The 20,202-nt window shown below is 46.6% G+C and overlaps 1 protein-coding gene across 4 annotated transcripts in view; it reads right to left on the reverse strand.

Annotated features, from left to right (window-relative positions):
- KCNK13 (potassium two pore domain channel subfamily K member 13) overlaps positions 1 to 14,476 on the reverse strand; it is a 75,411-nt gene extending 60,935 nt beyond the window's left edge. For 3 of the 4 annotated variants that reach the window (XM_084826915.1, XM_084826896.1, XM_084826905.1), the window contains exon 1: positions 14,066 to 14,476. In XM_084826915.1, coding sequence (XP_084683041.1) covers positions 14,066 to 14,414 — 349 coding nt within the window. In that variant the 5' untranslated portion in view covers positions 14,415 to 14,476. The remainder of the gene's footprint in view (positions 1 to 14,065) is intronic. The other variant, XM_084826925.1, reaches the window with a different exon arrangement.
- Between the last annotated feature and the right edge of the window lie 5,726 nt (positions 14,477 to 20,202).

The following is a 20,202-nucleotide window of genomic DNA, read 5'->3' on the forward strand; positions in this document are numbered from 1 at the left end:
CCATACCACCCAACCACACCCAGATTGAGATTTTTTGTAAATAAACAGGAATAGGTTGACCATATTAGAGTTCATAACATCAATGCTGAATTTCATACAAATGCTCTGCCAAAAGAATGTGCAGATGCATGCTACCTCCAGTATCAGAGGCAGCATGCCTATGTTCACCAGTTGCTGTGCTCATGTCCTGCTTGTGGGTTTGACACAGACAGCTGGATGCCACTGTGTGAACAGAATGTTGGACTAGATGAACCTTTGGTTTAATCCAGCATGGCTCTTATGTCCTTACTCTATATCATTTCTCTCTGTCTTCTTTCTCTCTACCCTTATTCAGATATTCAAAAAACAAAAGTAACCATGCTGGTCCATGTGGGGAAAAAATCCAAGATCCACAACTGAGCAATACCTTTATTAGGACCAACCAAAATTCCACAAAAATGTGCAAGCTTTCAAGTTCTCCAGATCTCTTCATCAGGTGATCAGCCATTGCTTTTCTGTCCCAAAATGTATTGCTAGGTGTAATCTGATAGCTGCAACACCCAACCCCAGACTAATTTATTCAAACGGTAAATCTCCACTTTGAGACTGGGTCTATCTAAACTGCAGACATCATCGCCACTACATCTCACTTTTATCTTTCTTCCCCCTGCCTCCATTTCCTGCTTTTTGTACCAGGAACTCAAGCCTGGTGAAGAGTTCTGGAGAACTCAAAAGCATGCATGTTTTGTGGAATTTTGATTGGTCCTAATAAAGGTATTGCCCAACTGTGAATTTCAGACTTTTATTCAGACATTGTTAATATTGGTACAATCAACATGTGGAAGGGGCACTAGGATTACAGCAGCAGGCTGCAACGCCACATTCTGACTGTGCACAGAGCTTTTGGGGATACAAGATTAATGTGTGATGATCCCAGTTCCCTGTCTGTGTGCTGATTATACCCACATAAGCCAGTGAGAGCCCATGCGGTATAATGGTTTGAGTGCTGGACTGGGACTTGGGAAATTTGGGTTCTAGTCCCCATTTGGTCATGAAGCTCACTGGATGACTTTGGGCCGGTCACTCACTCTCAGCCTAACTTACCTCACAGGGTTGTTGTGAGGATAAAATGAAGAGGAGGTCCACCATGTGAGCTGCCTTGGGTTCCTTGCAAGAGGAAAAAAGGCGGGATATAAATGCAGTAATAAATACATAAATAAATTAAAATAAAATAAAGAAGTCTGAAGAGGGCTTCAGTGTCTCTCCCTTTATGGAGTTTTCTTGGCCATTAACCTTTCAGGACAGTTTTGCAGAAATGTACTTTGTAGATGCCGAAACACTAAAGAGAATAAAAATCTGTTCACCACAGTCAGAGCCACCAGGAACAACGGTGAATCCTGTTGGACGGAACAAGTTAAATTCAGGTGTGGAGCTTTGGAGGACACCGCCACCTTGCCAAAGCCCCCAGATGCCAGAGGGGGCTCCTTGACGGGGAGAAAAGGAGAAGGTCGAGCGGGAAGAGGAGCCATATGATGTCTGGCACGAGGGCCCATGTCACTTTGCCACCAAGTCTATAAGACTACGAGCACACAAGTGGGGACTTAGCAATGATGAATGAGGCTGATTATTTTTTCCTTTAGAAAAAAAATCAATGTTTTTTTAATGGATTAATTTAAATCTTTTTTTAAAAGATCATTTACATTAAATGTCACTTCAAGAATGTTTTAAATGAAACCTTCTTTTATTGATTTATGGATTTTGTGGAATTTTCTTTTATTGATCTATTGATTTTTATTGATAAGCTGCTCCAGAAACCTTTTTGTATGAGGAGCAGGACAAAAATACTCTGAACAAATAAATAAATAAAAATCTGAATGTAATACTAACATACTGCGCAGTATCCAATGCTGCTGGCATCCTAGCGGGACCCACTGCCAGTGCCACGGGAAGCTGGCAGAAGCTTAAGCAAACAGAAATGAGTGGAAACATTTGTTTCCAGAATGCAACAGGTCACCTATACTGTTCTGCAAATGGAGCTCCACTGACCTGTTCCATTCTGGAAACAAGCATTTCTGCTTGTTTTCAGGGTTGCTTTAGGAAGCAATAGCTTGTTGTTGCACTGGCGGTGACTTCCGCTGGCACAGCAGAAACACTGGGAAAGCAGCAGCAGTATAGGATACAGCTACACCTATCCCCTGAAACTAAATTCAGCTGCTTTCATCAAACACACTAAATTAAAGACTGCCTTCTCTATGGAAGAGGAAAAAAATGGGGAAAATATATTTCTGCGATGAGCATCATAAACATGCTACACCATGTTTGTTTGTTTGTTTGAATTATTGTAGCAAATGCTGAATAAATATGTATATCTACCGAACAGTATGGACAATTTCTGTTCCATCTCATGGAGAAATACTGGTTTACCCAATAATTAATGTCATTCTTGCTTCTGGAAAAAAAGCCCTCTGTGCTGTACTGTCGCTCACATTTTTGAGTAAATGGACTTGGATAGTGTAAACAGAGCTAAACAGAAATGCCTTAATTTCACCCGTTGCCTTAGGCAGACATAATTCTGCAGCTCATAAGGTACATAAGTTGTATGAGCAGAAGTTTTGAATTATGCTTCTGGGTAGTATAATTTTTTTATTTAGCTGCAAACCAATATGTTTCAATTGTTATAGCTACCAATTAGTATGCAGACTTGCTCAGGAAATGCGTGAATTACAAAGTGGGGAACTTGACTTGTTATCGGTAGTTTTAAATAGGCCTTGAAAATAATGATTTAAGTCATCAAGAAAAAGCAGTCCACTCTCACGAGGAATTTTAGTAATAGGACATTTAGCACAAAGGGGCCATGGTGCTTCGTGTCATTATGCTTTTACTTATGTTTAGCACCATGTTCATAGATAATGGAGATGATGTGTTATTCAGCCAGAGAACGAAACGTAGCTGCAGATTCACAGATGGTATAGATACCTAATTGCATTCATTTGTTTATAAAACATTTCTTGGGCCTTTGTATCACATGGCTTGTTCAAGCTGGGGACTCAACTTTGTTAGTGGACCCATATGGGGGACTGGTGCTGTGCTGGCTTCTATATGCTTAGCTTTTATCCATGGAAGATGCCGTGCTGGGAGAGGAGAGCACTTCTGCACAATTTATTTTATATGCATATTTATAATTCTCAGAAGCCTGAGAGCTACCTTTTGCAGAAATAAACCACTTTTTGCAAATTGACAAGAAGACTAAAGAATTATATTGCTTGTAAGGTGTTAGGAACCAAGAGCTGAAGGGCCAGGGAATATTAGCATAAACAGACCATTTCCCGTCACTATTTATTATCTTTCTAAATGGTGCAAAGCAAACAGAACCAGGAAGTGGTCCCTATATGTGCATTATTCCTTACGCCATGGAAACATGTTTTGATGTCAAAAATAAAAACTTCAGTCCTTGAAAATCTGCCATCAGATGCTTCTCAGGATACTCATTTCAATATTTTCACATCAGAAGTGCACCATGAATTACTTGAGTCAGAAGGAGATATGTCGAAGGACACAAGATTTTTGAACAGTTAGTTTTGCATCTGATGGAGAAAAGGACATTCTAGCGTATATATTTATGTAATATATATAGGGCTCAATCGTCAATGCTAAGCACTTTTAAGACCAATTTTCTCAATGAGAGAGCTAGCTTGAATCTCTCCCATTGAAATAAATATTATTTAAAAGTGTTGAACGTTTGCTGGATTGTGCCCACAGGGCAGTATCCAATGCAACAGTAATACTAATGTAAATTACAATTGTGCTAGTGTACAAAACCTCTAGCGTAGGGGTGGGCAATTTGGGCCAATTTATACCCCCACAGACCCCCACCATACTCTTGCCACAGCAGTGGTAACACACGCACACACACATGCACGCACGCATGCACAAAGATCGGCTTGAAAAGAAGCAAAATTTGTCCTTAGTAAACTGTGGAGGTGAGGAGGAGAGGGAGAGAAAGTCCCTTTGTGCTAGTGGCATCCAGTACCATGCCATTGGGTTTAACCCAATATATATACACAAAGGTGGGCTTGTTTTTGCAGCTGTTTTGCCCATTTAGCATTCAGTTACTACTGGGTAGTAGAATGAAACCAACTTACTGGCTTGAGAGAGCAACGCTATGGTCCCAGGAGAACGTCCCAGGGACCATAGGATTTTTCGGAGCCCCCCCCCCCCCATGGCCATAGACACTGCTATGACCTTGGAAGGGGAACTCTGGAATCTGATCCCTCCCCTGCCCCCTGAGGTCACAAATGCAGCCTTTGGAACCTCAGAGAGATCTGCAAAGGGGCACTCTGGTGGGCGAAGAGGGGAGAGGCCAGGATAGAGTGTTTCATATGGCCTCTCCCACTTGAGCTCTGCCAGCATGCCTCCTTTAGACAGGCTCAGAGGCCTATCTAGAGCAAAAAGAGAGGGCAAAAAGAGAGGGTGGCAGCAAGAGAGAGTGCCTTCTCGGTGGTGCCCCCCCCCCAATTATGGAATTATCTCAGCACCAATGTTAATATCTTTTCGGCACCAGGCTAAAACTGCCCTCTTCTTTCAGGCATTTGGCAGCATATAATGAGTTTTAATTAGGTCCTGGATTGTCTTTGGCTGATTGTTTTACAAATTGTTTTTAGATATATGTTGTCTCTGTGTGTGCTACCTGTTTATATGGTTTTTACGTAATTGCTTTTTTGTACTTTGTATAATGTATTTTAATGGTTTTTAATTGTTGTGAACCGCCCAGAGAGCTTTGACTATGGGCTGGTATAGAACTATAATAAATGAAATGGCTGAATGAAAAATGAAATAGCAGGAGCACCAAAAGGGAAAAAATCGCCTCCATCACTCCTCCCGCCTTGCCGGCAGAAGCCCAGTTGGGCATTGGATACACAGAAGCCTCCAAGTTCAGAGGCTTTCATCTAATGAGGGCAAAACCATAGGATTGTGCCCTAAATATGCTAAGATGGGTATTTTTCATTATTGCAATTTCTCAGCGTGCTTCTCCTTAAAAGTTTTAGTTTCATAATAATTAATAATTCTTGCCAATAATTAGGTAATGATAATAGTCCAATTAGGGGCTTGGCTGATGAGATGTCTAGGACTGGTTCAGTGGTTTACAGATGGATATTTTGACATATCATTTGTTTTATCCATTATCAGCCAAACAAGACTGTAAACCAGCTTGGGGCAATAGCCTCCTCCTATAGTGTACAGGGGACTGCATATTAGGGACTGAGAAGAATTAACTCTTAAGCAAAACACGCCCTCAGGAAGCTTATTCCTGGAAAAGCACTCACTATTAGGAACATCTGGTTCACGCTACTTATGAAGAGTTCTGAGTCTATTGATTTACAGCTCATAACTGTGCAGAGAGACGGTGTTCACAACAGAGAAACCAGTGAGTAAGCCATCCCCAAGAAATATCAATTCAAAACCAGAAACAGCTTTATGATCTTTTTTCTGCATGGAAGCTGAATCATACCAAAGCCATCCTAGGCATGCTCAGGGTCAACCCAAGACATTTTGCTTCCAGAGGTGGAGCAGCAAATGGCACCCCCAGTGAAGGTAGCCACAGAACCCAAGGCCAGACAAGTTATTTTGACACCCATGGCAGAAAATCCCAGAAACACTTCTCTCCCTCCCTGGCAGTAAAAAATCAAACTCAGAGGCACCTGAACTCGGAGGCGTCCGATCATCCAATGCAGGGCGGGAGGAGTGGCGGGGAGTGCTTCAGAGAAGGAGGCTGGAAGCAGCTCAGGATAACTCGTATCCTGGCCTCTCTGGTCTCCTCCCCTCCCCACCCATGGGAATACCCCCTTTACTCCTCCTCCAAGGTCGCTTTTCTGACCCTGGAGGGCAGCTGGAGTGGTTCTTTCCTCACCAGCTGCGAGGAAACTGAGGAGGAGAGTCAGATCTACAACTCCCCCTTCCAAGGTTGGAGCACTGCCTCCGACCTTAGAAGGGGGAATCCGAACAATCCTATGGTCCCTGGGACAGAGACCATGTTCTCTTAAATAACTAACCATTTTCTGCTCTTTCATGGCACCCAAAACTCCTCTGGTTGAGGTAGCCACCTCACTCAGCCTTCGTGATAGTGCTTGCCACTATAGTCTGTTGGGCTACAACAGACTTGGATCCACTGCCTTGGGTACGACTACTTCGGGCTGAGTAGTTCAACCATTACATTAATACATGTTTCCCCAGTGGTCTCCCATCGAGGCACTAGCTCAACCAAGCTCTGCTTAGCTTCAAACAAGGCTGAGGCAGCACACATGATCCTTTAAGACTGTGTCTTGGAATTAATTTCATTTATGTATTTAATTTATATCCCACCTTTCTGCCAAAAAATGGTACTCAAGGCGGCTAATAATTAAATATAGGTTAAAAACAGGATCTTAATTAAAACACAAAATAAAAACAAATTAATTAAAAACATACCAACAAAAGAAATGAACAGCACCTAACAAATTCAGCCCTTTTTCAGCAATAGACCAGCTGACATACCAAAGGCCCACCTGAATAAGAATGTCTTTGCCTGCCGGTAGAAGGACAACAAAGTGGGAGCCAACCAAACCTCCCTTGGCAGGGAGTTCCAGAGCCTGGGAGCAGGCACTGAGAAGGCCTTCTTAAATATTCCCACCAAACTTGCCTCTGATGGCAGTAGGACCAAGAGAGGAGCCTCCCCCAAAGATCTTGGCGTGGGCAGACCTGAATTGGAAAAGGTGGTCTTTCAGGTATCCTGGTCCTAAGTCATTTAGGGCATCATAGGTCATAACCAGCCCCCTGAATTTTGCCCAGAAACAGACAGATACCCAGTGAAGCTGTGGTAACAAGGGAGGGACATGCTCACCGTGAGCATCTCTACACCAGCTGATAATCCCGCATTTAAAATGTGGCTTTCTGCTTCTGTTTTAAATACAGGATCATGATGAGCTCCCTTTACACGTGCTTCTCCCCCCTCCTTCCCCCCCTTATCTGAGTCTTCCATATGTTTCATTGGTCTAGCTCCTCTTATTGCGACTTTTCCTGTTTCATGAGGAAACTCAAATGGAACTCAAATGCTGTAATTTGATAGCTCATTATCTCCGATCTTTTAAAAAATGGAATAAAGGTCATTTAGTGCAGGAGATGCCCTGGAGGTTGACGACGTCATCTAAAGGACCTGCAAACTTCTGTGAGTAACCAATCTCAATAGCAGGATAAAAGCTCCATGTGAAGAAGCCCTGTAAGTGAGCCAGCGTGGTGTAGTGAGAGCCAGCGTGGTGTAGTGGTTTGAGTGTTGGACTGGCGGCCAGGAGATCTGGGTTCTAGTCCCCACTCGGCCATGAAAGCTCACTGGGTGACTCTGGGCCAGTCACAGACTCTCAGCCCAACCTACCTCACAGGGTTGTTGTTGTGAGGATAAAATGGAGAGGAGGAGGATTATGTATGCCACCCTGGGTCCTTTGAGGAAAAAAGGTGGGATAGAAATGCAATAAATAAATAAAATAAACAAATAATAAATGGCCTGGTCAACGGTCTCACTGCAGCATTGCATTTAATTTAAACATCGAGTGGTTCAATGACCATTTAAACAGCATAGCGCTACTCAGTGGGCCAGTTTGGACATAACAATCCCAGCTTAATAAATCATGGTTAATGAAACTAGGATCTCAAACTGGCTTCATATTGTGGTTTGTAATCCAAGATTAAACCAGTTTCCTGGTTTGGATGTTACAGAGAACTGTGGTTTAAAGTAACCATGATGACAGAGGTGCTGAAGCTGCCATGTGATGGGAGGGGAAAGCAAGTGGGCATGGCGCTCACGCCTGGTTTAATAAACTATGGAGAATTTGACTGTCAATGGCTACTAGTCTTGATGGCGCTGTGCTTCCTCCAGTACCAGAGGCAGTGAGCCTATGTACACCAGTTGCTGGGGAACATGGGTGGGAGGGTGCTGTTGTGCTCATGCTCTGCTTGTGGGCTTCCTATAGGTATCTGGTTGGCCACTGTGTGAACAGAATGCTGGACTACATAGGCCTTTGGTCTGATCCAGCATGGCTCTTCTTACGTTCTTATTGAGCCAGGATCCTGACATCCAAACTGTCTGAGTGAAACTACATCAATGTTTGGGGGTCACTGATGCCTTTTTAGCTATCTAAGGAATAAATTATGGGGAGAATGGCTGGAAGCAGGATGGGTAAGAAATACGCAATGTAGACTTCTGCTTCAGCTCTGGAAGGGCTTTCTTCTGTTATTGATATATCATGTCATGTAGACCAGCTCTGGTTTCTTATTATAGCTGTTATGCCTTCCTTTTTGTTATTAAAAAATAAACTATGGGCACAATCTATTTCAGGGGTAGACAACCTTTTTGGGCCGTGGACACTTTTGGCAATTTGAGACACTGTCCTAGTCACCACCACAAAATTGGTGCACTACAGACGAAAGCATCAGCCTGCAGCCACCTACCATCTTCATTTCCTAAGAACGTCTCTTGAGTCCCATGTGTAGCCCACAGGCATTCATGGGAAAAGAAGATGGGATCAGCTAGAGACCCTCACTTTGCTTTGAAGCTATCCCAAGCTGCCAGCAAGAATATTATTACTATAGTAGTAGTAGCAGTGGTAGGGCACCTCAGCAGGCACCAAAAAAGGTGTCTAAGGGTGCATCAACACAGCATCTGTACACCCACAGGGCTCTTGTATAGATACATGCAGGCAGCATGAGGGGCCCTCCATATCCCCATCCACATCTTCTTCTCTGCTCAATAAGTTCCCTGAACTCTGAAATGTGGTGTCTGTGGACCATGGATGCTTGGATGGAGATACGGGAAGAAAGGGGGAAGGGGGAAAACAGAAACACAGCTGGGGAAGAAAGGGTTAAGCCCATGTACACCCTGCTATAACTAGGGATGTCCATCACTGGAAAATCTGGTCTGTGGTGCCTATGACTCAATTTGCATTTGCGAGCCAAGCTGTGGGCTTTCCCCCAAACTCTGGGAACATTTTTGTGCATTTTGGGTGTGTGTGTGTGTGTGTGTGTGGAACGTATCTGCAATTTGCGCATATCTGAGCAATCTGTGCAAATTACGGCTGAATTTGCACAAATCTTGCCACAATTTGCACAATCCGGACACAATTTGCACAAATTGCTCAGAAATGTGTGCAAACTGCAGAACCTCCCCTCCGCCCGCACAAAATGCATGGAAAATCCATGAACTGGCCTGACTCACTGCAGACCAAGTCGGATGCTGCACTGAGAACTGACATGAAGTCTGGTGGGGGGGGTGACTTAAAAAACCTTGTCAAATGCCACCCCCCAAAATGGATTTCTCTGTCATCCCTAGCTAAGACTCAGATCAAATTTGTAGCCTCTTAAGGATGTTTTTCATTTAACTAATATTATTTATAAATTTCTGAGATGCCGTTCTCCAGGAAAGACTCAAGGCTTCTGACAACATACATAAATAATAGGGAGAAAGTTATAACTTTGTGTGAATATAACACACAAACTTTACAAATCTGTGTAGAAGAGGAGTAGGCAACCTGGTGCCCTCCAGATGTTTTTGACTATGTTGCCTTGAGTACCATTTTTGGAACAAAGGCAGGATACAAGTCAAATAAATAAACTCCCATAAGGCCCAGCCAACATGGCCAGTGGTCGAGGATTATGAGAGTTGTAGCCCAAAACACGTGGAGGGAACTCAGTTTTCTAACCCTGGTGTAGAACGTCTACATTGGGCCTCGGAAAAGGGATCTCTGCGCAGCACCCATCTCCCAAAAATATATTCAAAACACTCAAAAGTAATCCACAGAGGAGACCGCTGAAGAGGAATTCCAGCAAAATTGCCATATTCCTCCACACTGCCTGTTCTACATGGGAAATGAATATAAGAGGCCAAATTCACTGGAATGCCTTAAGTTGCAAGTACATTATTATGTCCCTCTCTGGCATTAAGTAAAGTAAACCAATGCTTCATTCCAGCGTGCTTGTTGCTTTTTCCATCTTTCACACAAATCAAATTCCGAGTATCTCTTCTAGAGCCATGTTAGTATATTTAGGGTACAATCCTATGCAAGTTTAGACGGGAAAATGAGAAAAGACCTACAACTCCCAGCATGCCCCAGACAGCAATGCTTCTTGCAGCTGGCTGGGGCATGCTGGGAGTTGTAGGCCTTTTCTCTTTTTTCCATCTAAACTGGCATAGGATTGCACCCTTAATTATGGAGCAGGTCAGCTTGCAGCTTTGCCTCTTGTTGCTTGAGGTGGCATCCCAATGCTCATGCGCTCTCATAAAGAGCTAGCAGAGACTGGCATGGAGGGGGAAGCGTGCTGCAGCAGCCACTGCAAGAAGCAGACAAAGGTGTGGGGCAAAGCTGATGGGGTGAGGAGGAAGAGGCTCAGCACGCACACTGCAGAAGCTCAGAAGGATCGTGATGGAACCAAGGTTGGGTGCCCACTGGAGAATAATGATCTGGATCGTCTGCTTCAGCCTCAATTAGGTAGGGGTGTCAGAGAATTTCTCCACGAATCTCGGGGAGGCCGAATGCCAGCACATTCGGCCCCCCGAAATCGGTGGCGAAACGGTCTGCCCCCCCCCTCGGGGACGGGACTTACCTCGGGCGAATCTCCCTGGCGGCGGCGGCTCTGGCGGCGGTTCGGCGGCGCCATTTCCAGTAAAACAACAACAACAACAACCAAAAAAACGTGATAGGCTACGTAAAGATTTACGTAGCCTATCACGGCTAGGTTTTAAAAAAATACCGTGATACGCTACGTAAATGTTTACGTAGCCTATCACGGCTGAGTAAAAAAAACACAAAAAACTGCGTGTATGCAAATGGCGGCGCCCATGGGCGCCGCCATTTGCGTTCCTTATTTTGGCACGTGTAGTCTACATAAGCATTTACATAGACTACGGCGAAAATAAGGGGAACGCAAACAGCCCGGCCAGAATTTCGGGGGGGGAGGGACGGGGCGCCTCCCCCCCGGCCAGAATTTCTACGTAAACATTTACATAGTCTACGTAAACATTTACGCAGACTACGGCGAAAATAAGGGGAACGCAAACAGCCCAGCCAGAATTTCGGGGGGGAAGGATGGGGCGCCTCCCCCCTGGCCAGAATTTCAGGGGGGGAGGGACGGGGCGCCTCCCCCCCGGCCAGAATTTCGGGGGGAGGGACGGGGCGCCTTCCCCCCCCACCTCGAATCAGCTTTCGGGAACAGGTAAGTGACTTTCGTACATCCCTACAATTAGGAAGCATTCCTCTGGCATCCTAATTTGCTTAATTTTCATAGGGTTATTTGCATCAGAGCTGGGAAAGATTGATTGAAGGCAAAAGGAGAAGGGGACGGCAGAGGATGAGATGGCTAGATAGCATCACCGATGCAATGAATATGAACTTGAGCACACTCCGGGAGAGAGCAGAGGACAGGAAGGCCGTCCATGGGGTCATGAAGAGTCGGACACGACTGAACGACTGAACAACAACAACAAATTTGCATCAGATAATGTTGAGTTTGCACCTAGAGAATGATCTAATTTAGCATGTTTAGTTTACTTGTTTTTAGTGAAATTCCCAGCATAATTATTTCTTCCTTTCCTTATTAAAATTATTGATCCAATGTATATTTTACTGACAAACATTTAGGGATGCTCCAAATCATGCTCAGTTTCCAACAAGTGAAGTAGAGTCACCATATCATAAGATGGAAGAAAATGTGCATTCCTGACAGTTTGGGTTTTGTTCTACAGAGTGCAGTGTTTCTGGGCATGTTCTAGTTAGATACTGTAGCAGTCAATTAACGTAGTTCTAATCTAAAACCCACATGGGAAAAGACACCACTGTAGCTTATCCCCCCCACCCCAATCACCAGATTCAAGAGAACAGGATGTGGGTTATCCTACCTATGTTCCTTTTCTTTTCTTCTATTAACAATGAGGCTTGGGTCTATAGAACTCACTGCCACAGTTTTTATTAATGTTCTCAATTACACCTCACCACTAGGAAATGCTGCCTTAGCTATAAAACCTTTTAACTTCTGCCACTAGAATAAACCATCTCTACCTATAAGAAACTCAGTAGCCTGGATCCTCAGTAGGCAAGGGACTGACACTACCACAAGAGACAACCTTTCAAAATGAACAAAAAAATAAGATGTTCATTAGTGGAAAGCATTTACAAAAGTGAATAAAATACCACTCTTCAAATAATAGGTTCAGATTGCTTAAAGGTTCTTAAATATGATTGCTTACCATTCCTAAGCTGAGTCTTTCCTGGCTAAATAACATCTCAATAGTTTTTCCATCAGATCAGGTTTCCCTAAACTCCACCCCACAAACAGGAACGGCTGCTTTATGTTCCTGAAGCAACCTTCCCCAACCTGGTGCCCTCCAGATTTTTTGGACTACGATGCCCAGCATTCTTTCCCATTGGCCATGCTTCCTGAGGCTGATGGGAGCTAAAGCCCATCTGGAGGGTACCAGGTTGGTGAAAGCTGTCCTAAAGCAACAAAAGAAAGAAAAAGTACTGCTTATTTTTCCATTTTCCCCCAAATTTCCATTCCCCCCCAAACTCCTAAAAAAATGTTTTTGTTTCTCCCCCATGGCTTCAAAACTACTGGAAATTTTACATCTCTAATTTCAATGACATATAGGTATTCTCTCACAGGGATAATCACCTGAAAACATTAATTATGCCTTTGAAACTGCCAAGCTTGCTTGATATTGTATTTGCAACTGGCATCCATTAATTGTTACTAATGAATTTATGAAATGGAAAAATTTTAAAATAAAGCACTGGAAAATTTTCTGGAAAACATTCCATTTTAAAAATATGTTCTGTCTGTGGAACATTTTCCATCCCACATCACTGACTACAACCTTCATCACCTAGGTAGATTTTTACATTCATACCCAACATGCAGGAAAAGTAAAAAGGCATTTTTACTGTTATGTGTGAAAACAGCCCCTAACACTTCAGCAGCCTAAGTGGGATGTCTGAAAGCATCTCTTAGGCACATCCAACTGTGAATAATCCAGGCTATGAAACAAAATGCGTGAACCAACCTGTTGAGCTGACTGTAGAAAGCTAAAACCTGCACAACTGGGACATTTTAAAAGGCAATTGCATCTGCTAAATGCTGTTATTATAGTCAGTAACCTATTCAGACAACATCAAAGCATCTTATATTGGAACATGATTTGTCAAGAAAACAAATCTTTTCAAAATGCTTGGGCGGGGAGAATGAGTGGTGGACATTCTTCAATAGGTTTGACAACTCTGAGAAACTCTGCTAATGTCTGTGCAAGAAGGCCAGGCTGACAAACAAAAACTCATCACAGTAAGTGAAATGCCAACTTTAGATATTCAAGAAGAAAAGGCAAAATAAGAGTGCTGGGTGGAAGGTACTTCTAACTTCTCCTAAATATGCCATTCCTGATATGTGTTAATAATGGAAAGAATATAATGTGTGTGAAAGTACTTTAGGAAGATAGTAGAAAAATATAGTAAGTGGGTAGGTGGACAAAGAAGGAATGGTACTGGGAAAGTGTCTCTCCCCTATCATTTCTATCTGGATGGGTTCTGATTTTTCCATAGCAGGGTGAGCACAATTTTGCCCTACGGACAGGAAAGGAACACACTTTTCTAAGGCTAAGGCCCGCATATACATTGTCAAATGCGACGATCACATGAGCATGTAGTTCAGAGCAATTTCATGTCAGCCTTCTCCAGCAGGGTGCTCTCCAGATGTGTTGGACTGCAACTCCCATCATTCCCAGCCAGCAGTCCAACACATCTGGAGGGCACCAGGCTGGGGAAGGCTGACCCACAGCGTACGTAGCACTGCAGCACAGCTTCCAGCACGGATCCCGACACAATTGAAACACGCCCACATGCGTGTTTCAGGCTCCCTTTTCCTCTCTTCTAGAGGGCGGCATCTTCGAGGGTGCAAAAGTGCAACCACCGCCCCAAGCCTGAGAGGCGCCCGGTTTGGGAAGGGAAGAGAGGAACAGAGGAAGCGGGCGGGCGGGCGGAGCGGGCGCTTCGGGGGTGCCTCCTTTCTCCGCACTTACCGATAGTGGAGACCACGGTGCCCACGAAATAAAAAGCGCCCGGGAAATCCCACCGAGGCCGCATGTCGTTCACTCGGACGCCGGCCACGTAGGCCACCTCGTACTCGCACAGGAACGCCCGCAGCTCCGCCGGGGCGAGGCTGTGCCTCTGCGAGAAGTTCTCCAGCCGCGCCTGCCACCGCGCCTGAGTTTCCCGCTCGGTGGGCTGCTCGATGGCGGAGAAGACGGCCGCCCCGCACAGCATGTACACGAGGATGAGGGCGGCCAGGAGCACGAAGCGCGCGTTGTCCTCGTTGAAGGCGCCCAGGCTGGGCGGGCAGCAGCAGCAGCACAGCCCGCGGCACGCCATCCTGCTCTGCCTGCCGCCCGGCGCCGCCGCTCCCGACCGCGCGCCCTACCGGAGCGCCCCCCAACGGCCCGCCGTGCCGGCGCCCCCTCCCGTCACGCTCCGGGCGGGCCCCCGGCCGCGGCTCTCCTCCGCCTCGGCTGTGCGCGGGCAGGGCGCCGACGCTAGAACGGCCCCCCAGGCCGGAAAGCGGCAGGAGCGCATCGCGGGGGCCGGGAGCGCCGCAAGGCGAGCAGGAAGCCCCATCGAAGGCAATGGGGCGGACTGCCCAGCGAGCCCGCCGGGCTGCGCTCTCAGCCGCGGCTCCTCCGCACGGCCACGTGGCCGGGCTTTCTCCGGCTCGCTGTGAACCCCGAAGGCGGCCAGTCTCGGCGCTCCGTGCGGCGGAGCCTGTTTCTTTCGGCGGAAAGCCTCGCCGCGCGCTAAGGCGTCGAGGACCAGGAACAAGGGAGCGTGCCTCTTACCATGCGCAGAGTGCATCTTCCCAGCCCGGGAGTCAGCACAGCCCGCTGATCTATCCCACTCATCTGGGGGGAGAGATCAGGCTGCTAGGCTGCTGTCAGCCCCGGCACCTCGTGTTTTGAAGGAAATGAATAGCCCCCGTTGTCGCTCTGCCGCGCGTCAGCGGGGCTAGTTTGGGGGTGCTTCTTTTCGCTCCGGGCTCTCCCTTGGGACAGCGGCCAAGGAGGCAGAACTGTGCCGGAATGTACGGGAGGGAACGCAGCCGCTTCCTCCAGCCCCAGCACCGTGTTGGGTGTTGTCTTTCTAGCTTCCCCAACGGCCTGAACTTGCGGCCAACTCTTCCCGACGCGCGCCTCCGCCGGCTCGTGGCGCGCACGGCCTCTTCAGGTGGCGCCCCTCGCAGGGCCCGCGGGGCTCTCGCCGCCGCCGCAGCCCCGCGCTGGGCGTCCGCCTCCGACGGGGGAAGGAAGAGGGTGGCCCCAGCAGCCTCCGAGCCCCGCTAGCTTGAAAGTTTCGGGAAGAGCGTTAAGCGACCCGCCGATCCCCGCCACGTTGCAGCCGACATCTCTGGGCTGCCTGCCTCACTCGCGGGGACTTGGGCAAGCGAGAGGCTCCCGAAAGAAATCCGGCGAACTCTCCCGTCTCGAAAGAGAGGGTGGCCACGGCTCCGCGAAAGAGGCCATGCTTTCTTTTCTCGGGGAACGAAGCGGATCGCGTGCAGCTGAGGACGTAGGTTTTTGCTTATGTAATGTCATGCCACAAGGAAATATAAGGGGGCGGTGGGGGGGGAGCAGTCGGTTTGTATGGTGCCGCTCACAGCCGGCCCCGAAATTGCTGTCCTGGAACAGAAAGTCCGACGCCCATGAAAGCCTCACTGGATCTCTGCAACCTGTGATCTCTCTCTCCACCCGCCCCCGAGCAACCGATCGTCTCAGCCTGGAGCCCAAGGGGCGCGTGCCAGGCAGCATCCGCCGCTGTGCTAGAATGCTGAAGTTACAGGTTTACCCTGATTGGTAATTGTCGGCGCTCGGCTAGAGTTTGGACTTGAGATCGGGTTTGTGCCTTTATTCCGAGGGCCCTACGTTGGCTGAGGAAGATTTCCAGAGCAGGTGCCCCCAAACCCTCGTCTCTCTCCTCAGAAAAGTACTGTGAATCTTCGCCCTCCAGTGCCTGGGGCGGGGCGGGTGTGTGATTACAGCTGCTTCGAGGCTGTGGTAGGAGAGAACGAGGTCTGGACTGGAGCCGCTGCCACGCTCCAGCTGAATGCCAGCTCGCTTGTTCCTCCTGCGCCCTCGGTGGCCAGGATCGGAGGCGCACCAATGTCTCATATACTACACACGATTAACTGGTGTAAAGCCTTCTTGAATCGGACACGCTTCTCTGAGTTGACATGGGTCGGATTGCATTCTGACACCCCCTACCCGCAGAAGCCTCTGGCACCTTGCTTCCACCGTCCTCCACCAAGTCTGGTGCCATCGGTGTGCCACTGCTCAACTGTTCTTAAATCGCTGTGCACTGCCTTGACTTTTTTTTCTTTTTTTTTTTAGCAAATAAGGTGGTATACAAGCACCGACTTGGGCTTCTTCTGAAAGCATAGCAGTCGCCTGGTGGACTTTCTAGAAAGCAAGGGGTTTGTTGGGTTTTGGTCCAAAGTAGTCAAGAGGTCAAGCAGCCACATTCACTGGCTACAGCTACACAGATTCTATACTTAGGTAGGGATGGGGGAGAATTTCTCCCCGAAACTTCGGGGGGCTGAGTGCCAACGTATTCAGCCCCCCGAAGTAGTTTCGGGGAGAAATTCTCTGCGCCCCCCGCCCCCCCCCCGGGATGGGACTTACCTTTCCCGAATGTCCCTCCTGGCGGCGGGTCCCGGCGGCGGTTCGGCAGGTCTTCGTCAGGGGCGGGGGCGGCAGCCGGTCTTTTGACCGGCTGCTGCCGCCGCCATTCCAAGCAAAGTAAAAAAAAAAACCGCCCCCGTGATAGGCTACGTGATGATTAATGTAGCCTATCACGGCTAGATTTGCAAAGTCAGCCGTGATAGGCTACGTTAATCGTCACGTAGCCTATCACGGGTGAATTAAAAAAAAAAAACGCGTACGGCTAATGGCGGCCCCCATAGGGAGCCGCCATTCGCGTTCCTTATTTGGTCCCTGTAGTCTACGTAAAGATTTACGTAGACTACAGCGACCAAATAAGGAACGTGAATGGCGGCTCCCTATGGGGGCCGCCATTTGCATATGTGGTTTTTTTTTTTTTTTTAAGTCACCCGTGATAGGCTACGTGACGATTAACGTAGCCTGTCATGGCTGACTTCTAGATCTAGCCGTGATAGGCTACGTAAATCGTCACGTAGCCTATCACGGGGGCGTTTTTTTTTTTTAAACTTTTTATTTCGCGGCCGGGCGAGGCGAGGCGCCTCCTCCCCGGCCTGAATTTCGGCCGGGCGAGGCGGGAAGCCTCCCCCCCGGCCTGAACTTCGGGGGGAGCAGCGAAGCGCCTCCCCCCACCGCGAAGCAAGCTGCGAGACCAGGTAAGTGACTTTTGTGCACCCCTATACTTAGGTCAGGAGAAGGCTCTTTTCCAGCCCAGATTTTCTCTTTATTCTTGCTAATAAACAGGGTTGTGGCACTTTAAAGACCGGCATAAGATTGTAGACCAGAGTCCACTTCATCAGATGCATGAAGTGCTATGCCCAGTTAGCAGATTTATACAGACACAGATGCAGTAGAGAAAATGTAAACAGTGAAGTCACATGGCTACAAAATGAAAACAGAATCTAGTCTGTGACATGTTAAAGATTAAACATATGCAAAATAAACACAGTGATTATTAACAATTGCAGTAATTAGTAATTTAGTAGTTACTTCCTAACTACATTGACACAGTGCCTGTCAATGCACCCAAGGTAGTTTACAGTAGAAAATAATTACTTATAAGCTAATAGACACAATACAAAAGGAAGAAGAGATGCAGAGGGAAGAGGGGCATAAGTTAAGGTACCAACTTCAATGACGTTACGCAGCTATTAATCTAATGCTGCCATTCTTCTTCACGATCCTGAACATAGTCATGAAGGTGCCACCTGTAGGGAAGTAATTACTGATTATATGAACGGGTTGGCTACAACACACATTTCCAGAGTGTATTTTTTTAAATTCAAAAGCTTGGTTTGGCCTGTGAAAATGAGTGAGAGGATCTACCTAGCCAGTGCAGCAAAGATTCTTTGGAAAGATGTGAATATCCAAAATTCGATGGGTCTTTTAAGTACTAGGAACGTGCTATTGCCCTCCAGACCAGAATGCTTAGAGTGACCTTGAGATGGAAAACAAAATGAGGGAGGCCTCCAAAGGAGGAAGTGTTGTAGTAATGGGGGGACTTCAGTTACCCCCACATTAACTGGAAAAATGCATGTTCCAGTCACAACAGAGAGGTTAAATTTCTCAGTGCCCTAGAGCATTTGGTCATGGAACCAACCAGAGGGGAGGCAATCCTGGATTTAGCCCTAAATAGTGTCACCCAGGACCTAGTACAGTATGTAATGTTGAACCAATTGGAAACAGTGACCCCAACAGGCAGAAGGGTGCTGTTGCACTTGTGTCCTGCTTGTGAGTTTCCCATCAACAGCTGGTTGGCCACTGTGAACAGAACGCTGGACTAGATGGACCCTTGGTCTGATCCAGCATGGCTCTTCTTTGGTTCTAACACAGACACAATTATGCACTTTACTTATAAGTAGCCCCACTGATTTGAGTAAGTCTTTCTTGTCCCACCAGGTATGTCTCCCCTCCTCCTGGTGATTATCAAACAGCTGTATATCTTCCTTCTGAAAGAAAGCAGTTGTTAGCAGGCAGAACTGCCTTGGTTTTGTGCTAAGATCCTGCACTGCCACCAATTAAAAATTACTTCCCATATATAATTTATGAATTAAGACTGCAAGTCCTTTTGCTAAAGCGCAATATGAGATTCTGCAGGAACCAAGGAGCCTCCAGAGCATCTTCTCCATCTGATTTCACAGAACCTTTATCACACTGCCTGCCTCCCATTCTGACCTGCATTTTTACATATTTAATGCATGTTAAAATCTTGACACTGTATGAAAAGACCACCCTTCACAAATCATCAGTAACTGCACACCATATACTTGAGCTACTTAGAATGGAAGCCCTACAATTTTCTGGGTACAGTAAATGTGCACTTTACCTACACCATTTTCATTTTGTCCCCAATTAACTAGTCAGAATGTACAATCATTTGTGTTCACTTCCAACTGCAAATTAGCACCAATTTTACTAGATGTGGTTTCTTCCAAGCATGTATAGCTTCTTAAAAAAATCTTGCATAATCTTCAATATTTTTTAATGCGCAAAGTAGTCTACAGAGACTATTTTACTCAAAATGTATGGATGTACAATATATTTTATATCTTTAGTTGTATCCTACTATAATTGATCCTCCTTCACTGGAATAACAAATATGGTAGGATGCAGCTAAAAATATATATACGTATATAAACCATCTATCTGTAACTTTAGAAAACCATGATTCCTAACAAATCCAGTGATGGTCTCAAAGTGTTGGTCTGTTCTGACCTAGGCTTGTTTCATGATGTAAAACCAAACCATTGTTTGCCATCATAGGACTGAGGCTTAGGCTCATGTTCTCTTCTCTCCTCCCCATAGCCAATTCCATCCCTTGGTAACAGAAAACTATGGTTTGTGACATCTGAATCTGCAAACTATGGTTTACACTTGCTCTCCAAACCACAGCTTCACTGTGGCTTGCAATTCTGTTTTGGAAGCAATTAAACTATAGTTTACCAGTTCAAGATAAACCACAGTTTGCTGTTGTTCTATCACAAAAGCATACAGAAAGTTGGAGGATGGAGCAAGCCCATTCATCATGCCACACCATGGTTGGTTTAGTACAGGGGTGGACAACAAGCAGCCTGCCATGGCCATTTGTGCAGCTCCTGCCCGATTCTGGCCACCATTCCTGAAATCCCAGCAGCATGAGGCTCCCAACAGCCCACCAAACAGCTTCTTGGCAGAGTGTTGGGAAGATTATGCTGAGAACCAAGGCACACCTTCCCATGCCTGATTTCCCACTAGAATTGCCATTTCTGCAGAGAAACACAGTGGGAGGGGATTGCAGAGTTTTTCTGCAGAATGCAGAATCTGCCAAATAGCTGTTTGGTGGGCTGCAGGGAGCCCTATTCTGCTGGGAAACAAGGTGTGCACTCCCCACATGCCATGTTTCCCAGAATTGCTGGAATGCCAGTGGCAGCCACTTGCCGTTCTGGGTGGCCAAAGCAGTCCTTGCAGGGTTCCAG

Source organism: Heloderma suspectum, chromosome 1 (genome assembly GCF_057233095.1).
Source record: "Heloderma suspectum isolate Gila_16-S chromosome 1, 16-S_ref, whole genome shotgun sequence".
Taxonomy (NCBI): Eukaryota; Metazoa; Chordata; class Lepidosauria; order Squamata; family Helodermatidae; genus Heloderma; species Heloderma suspectum.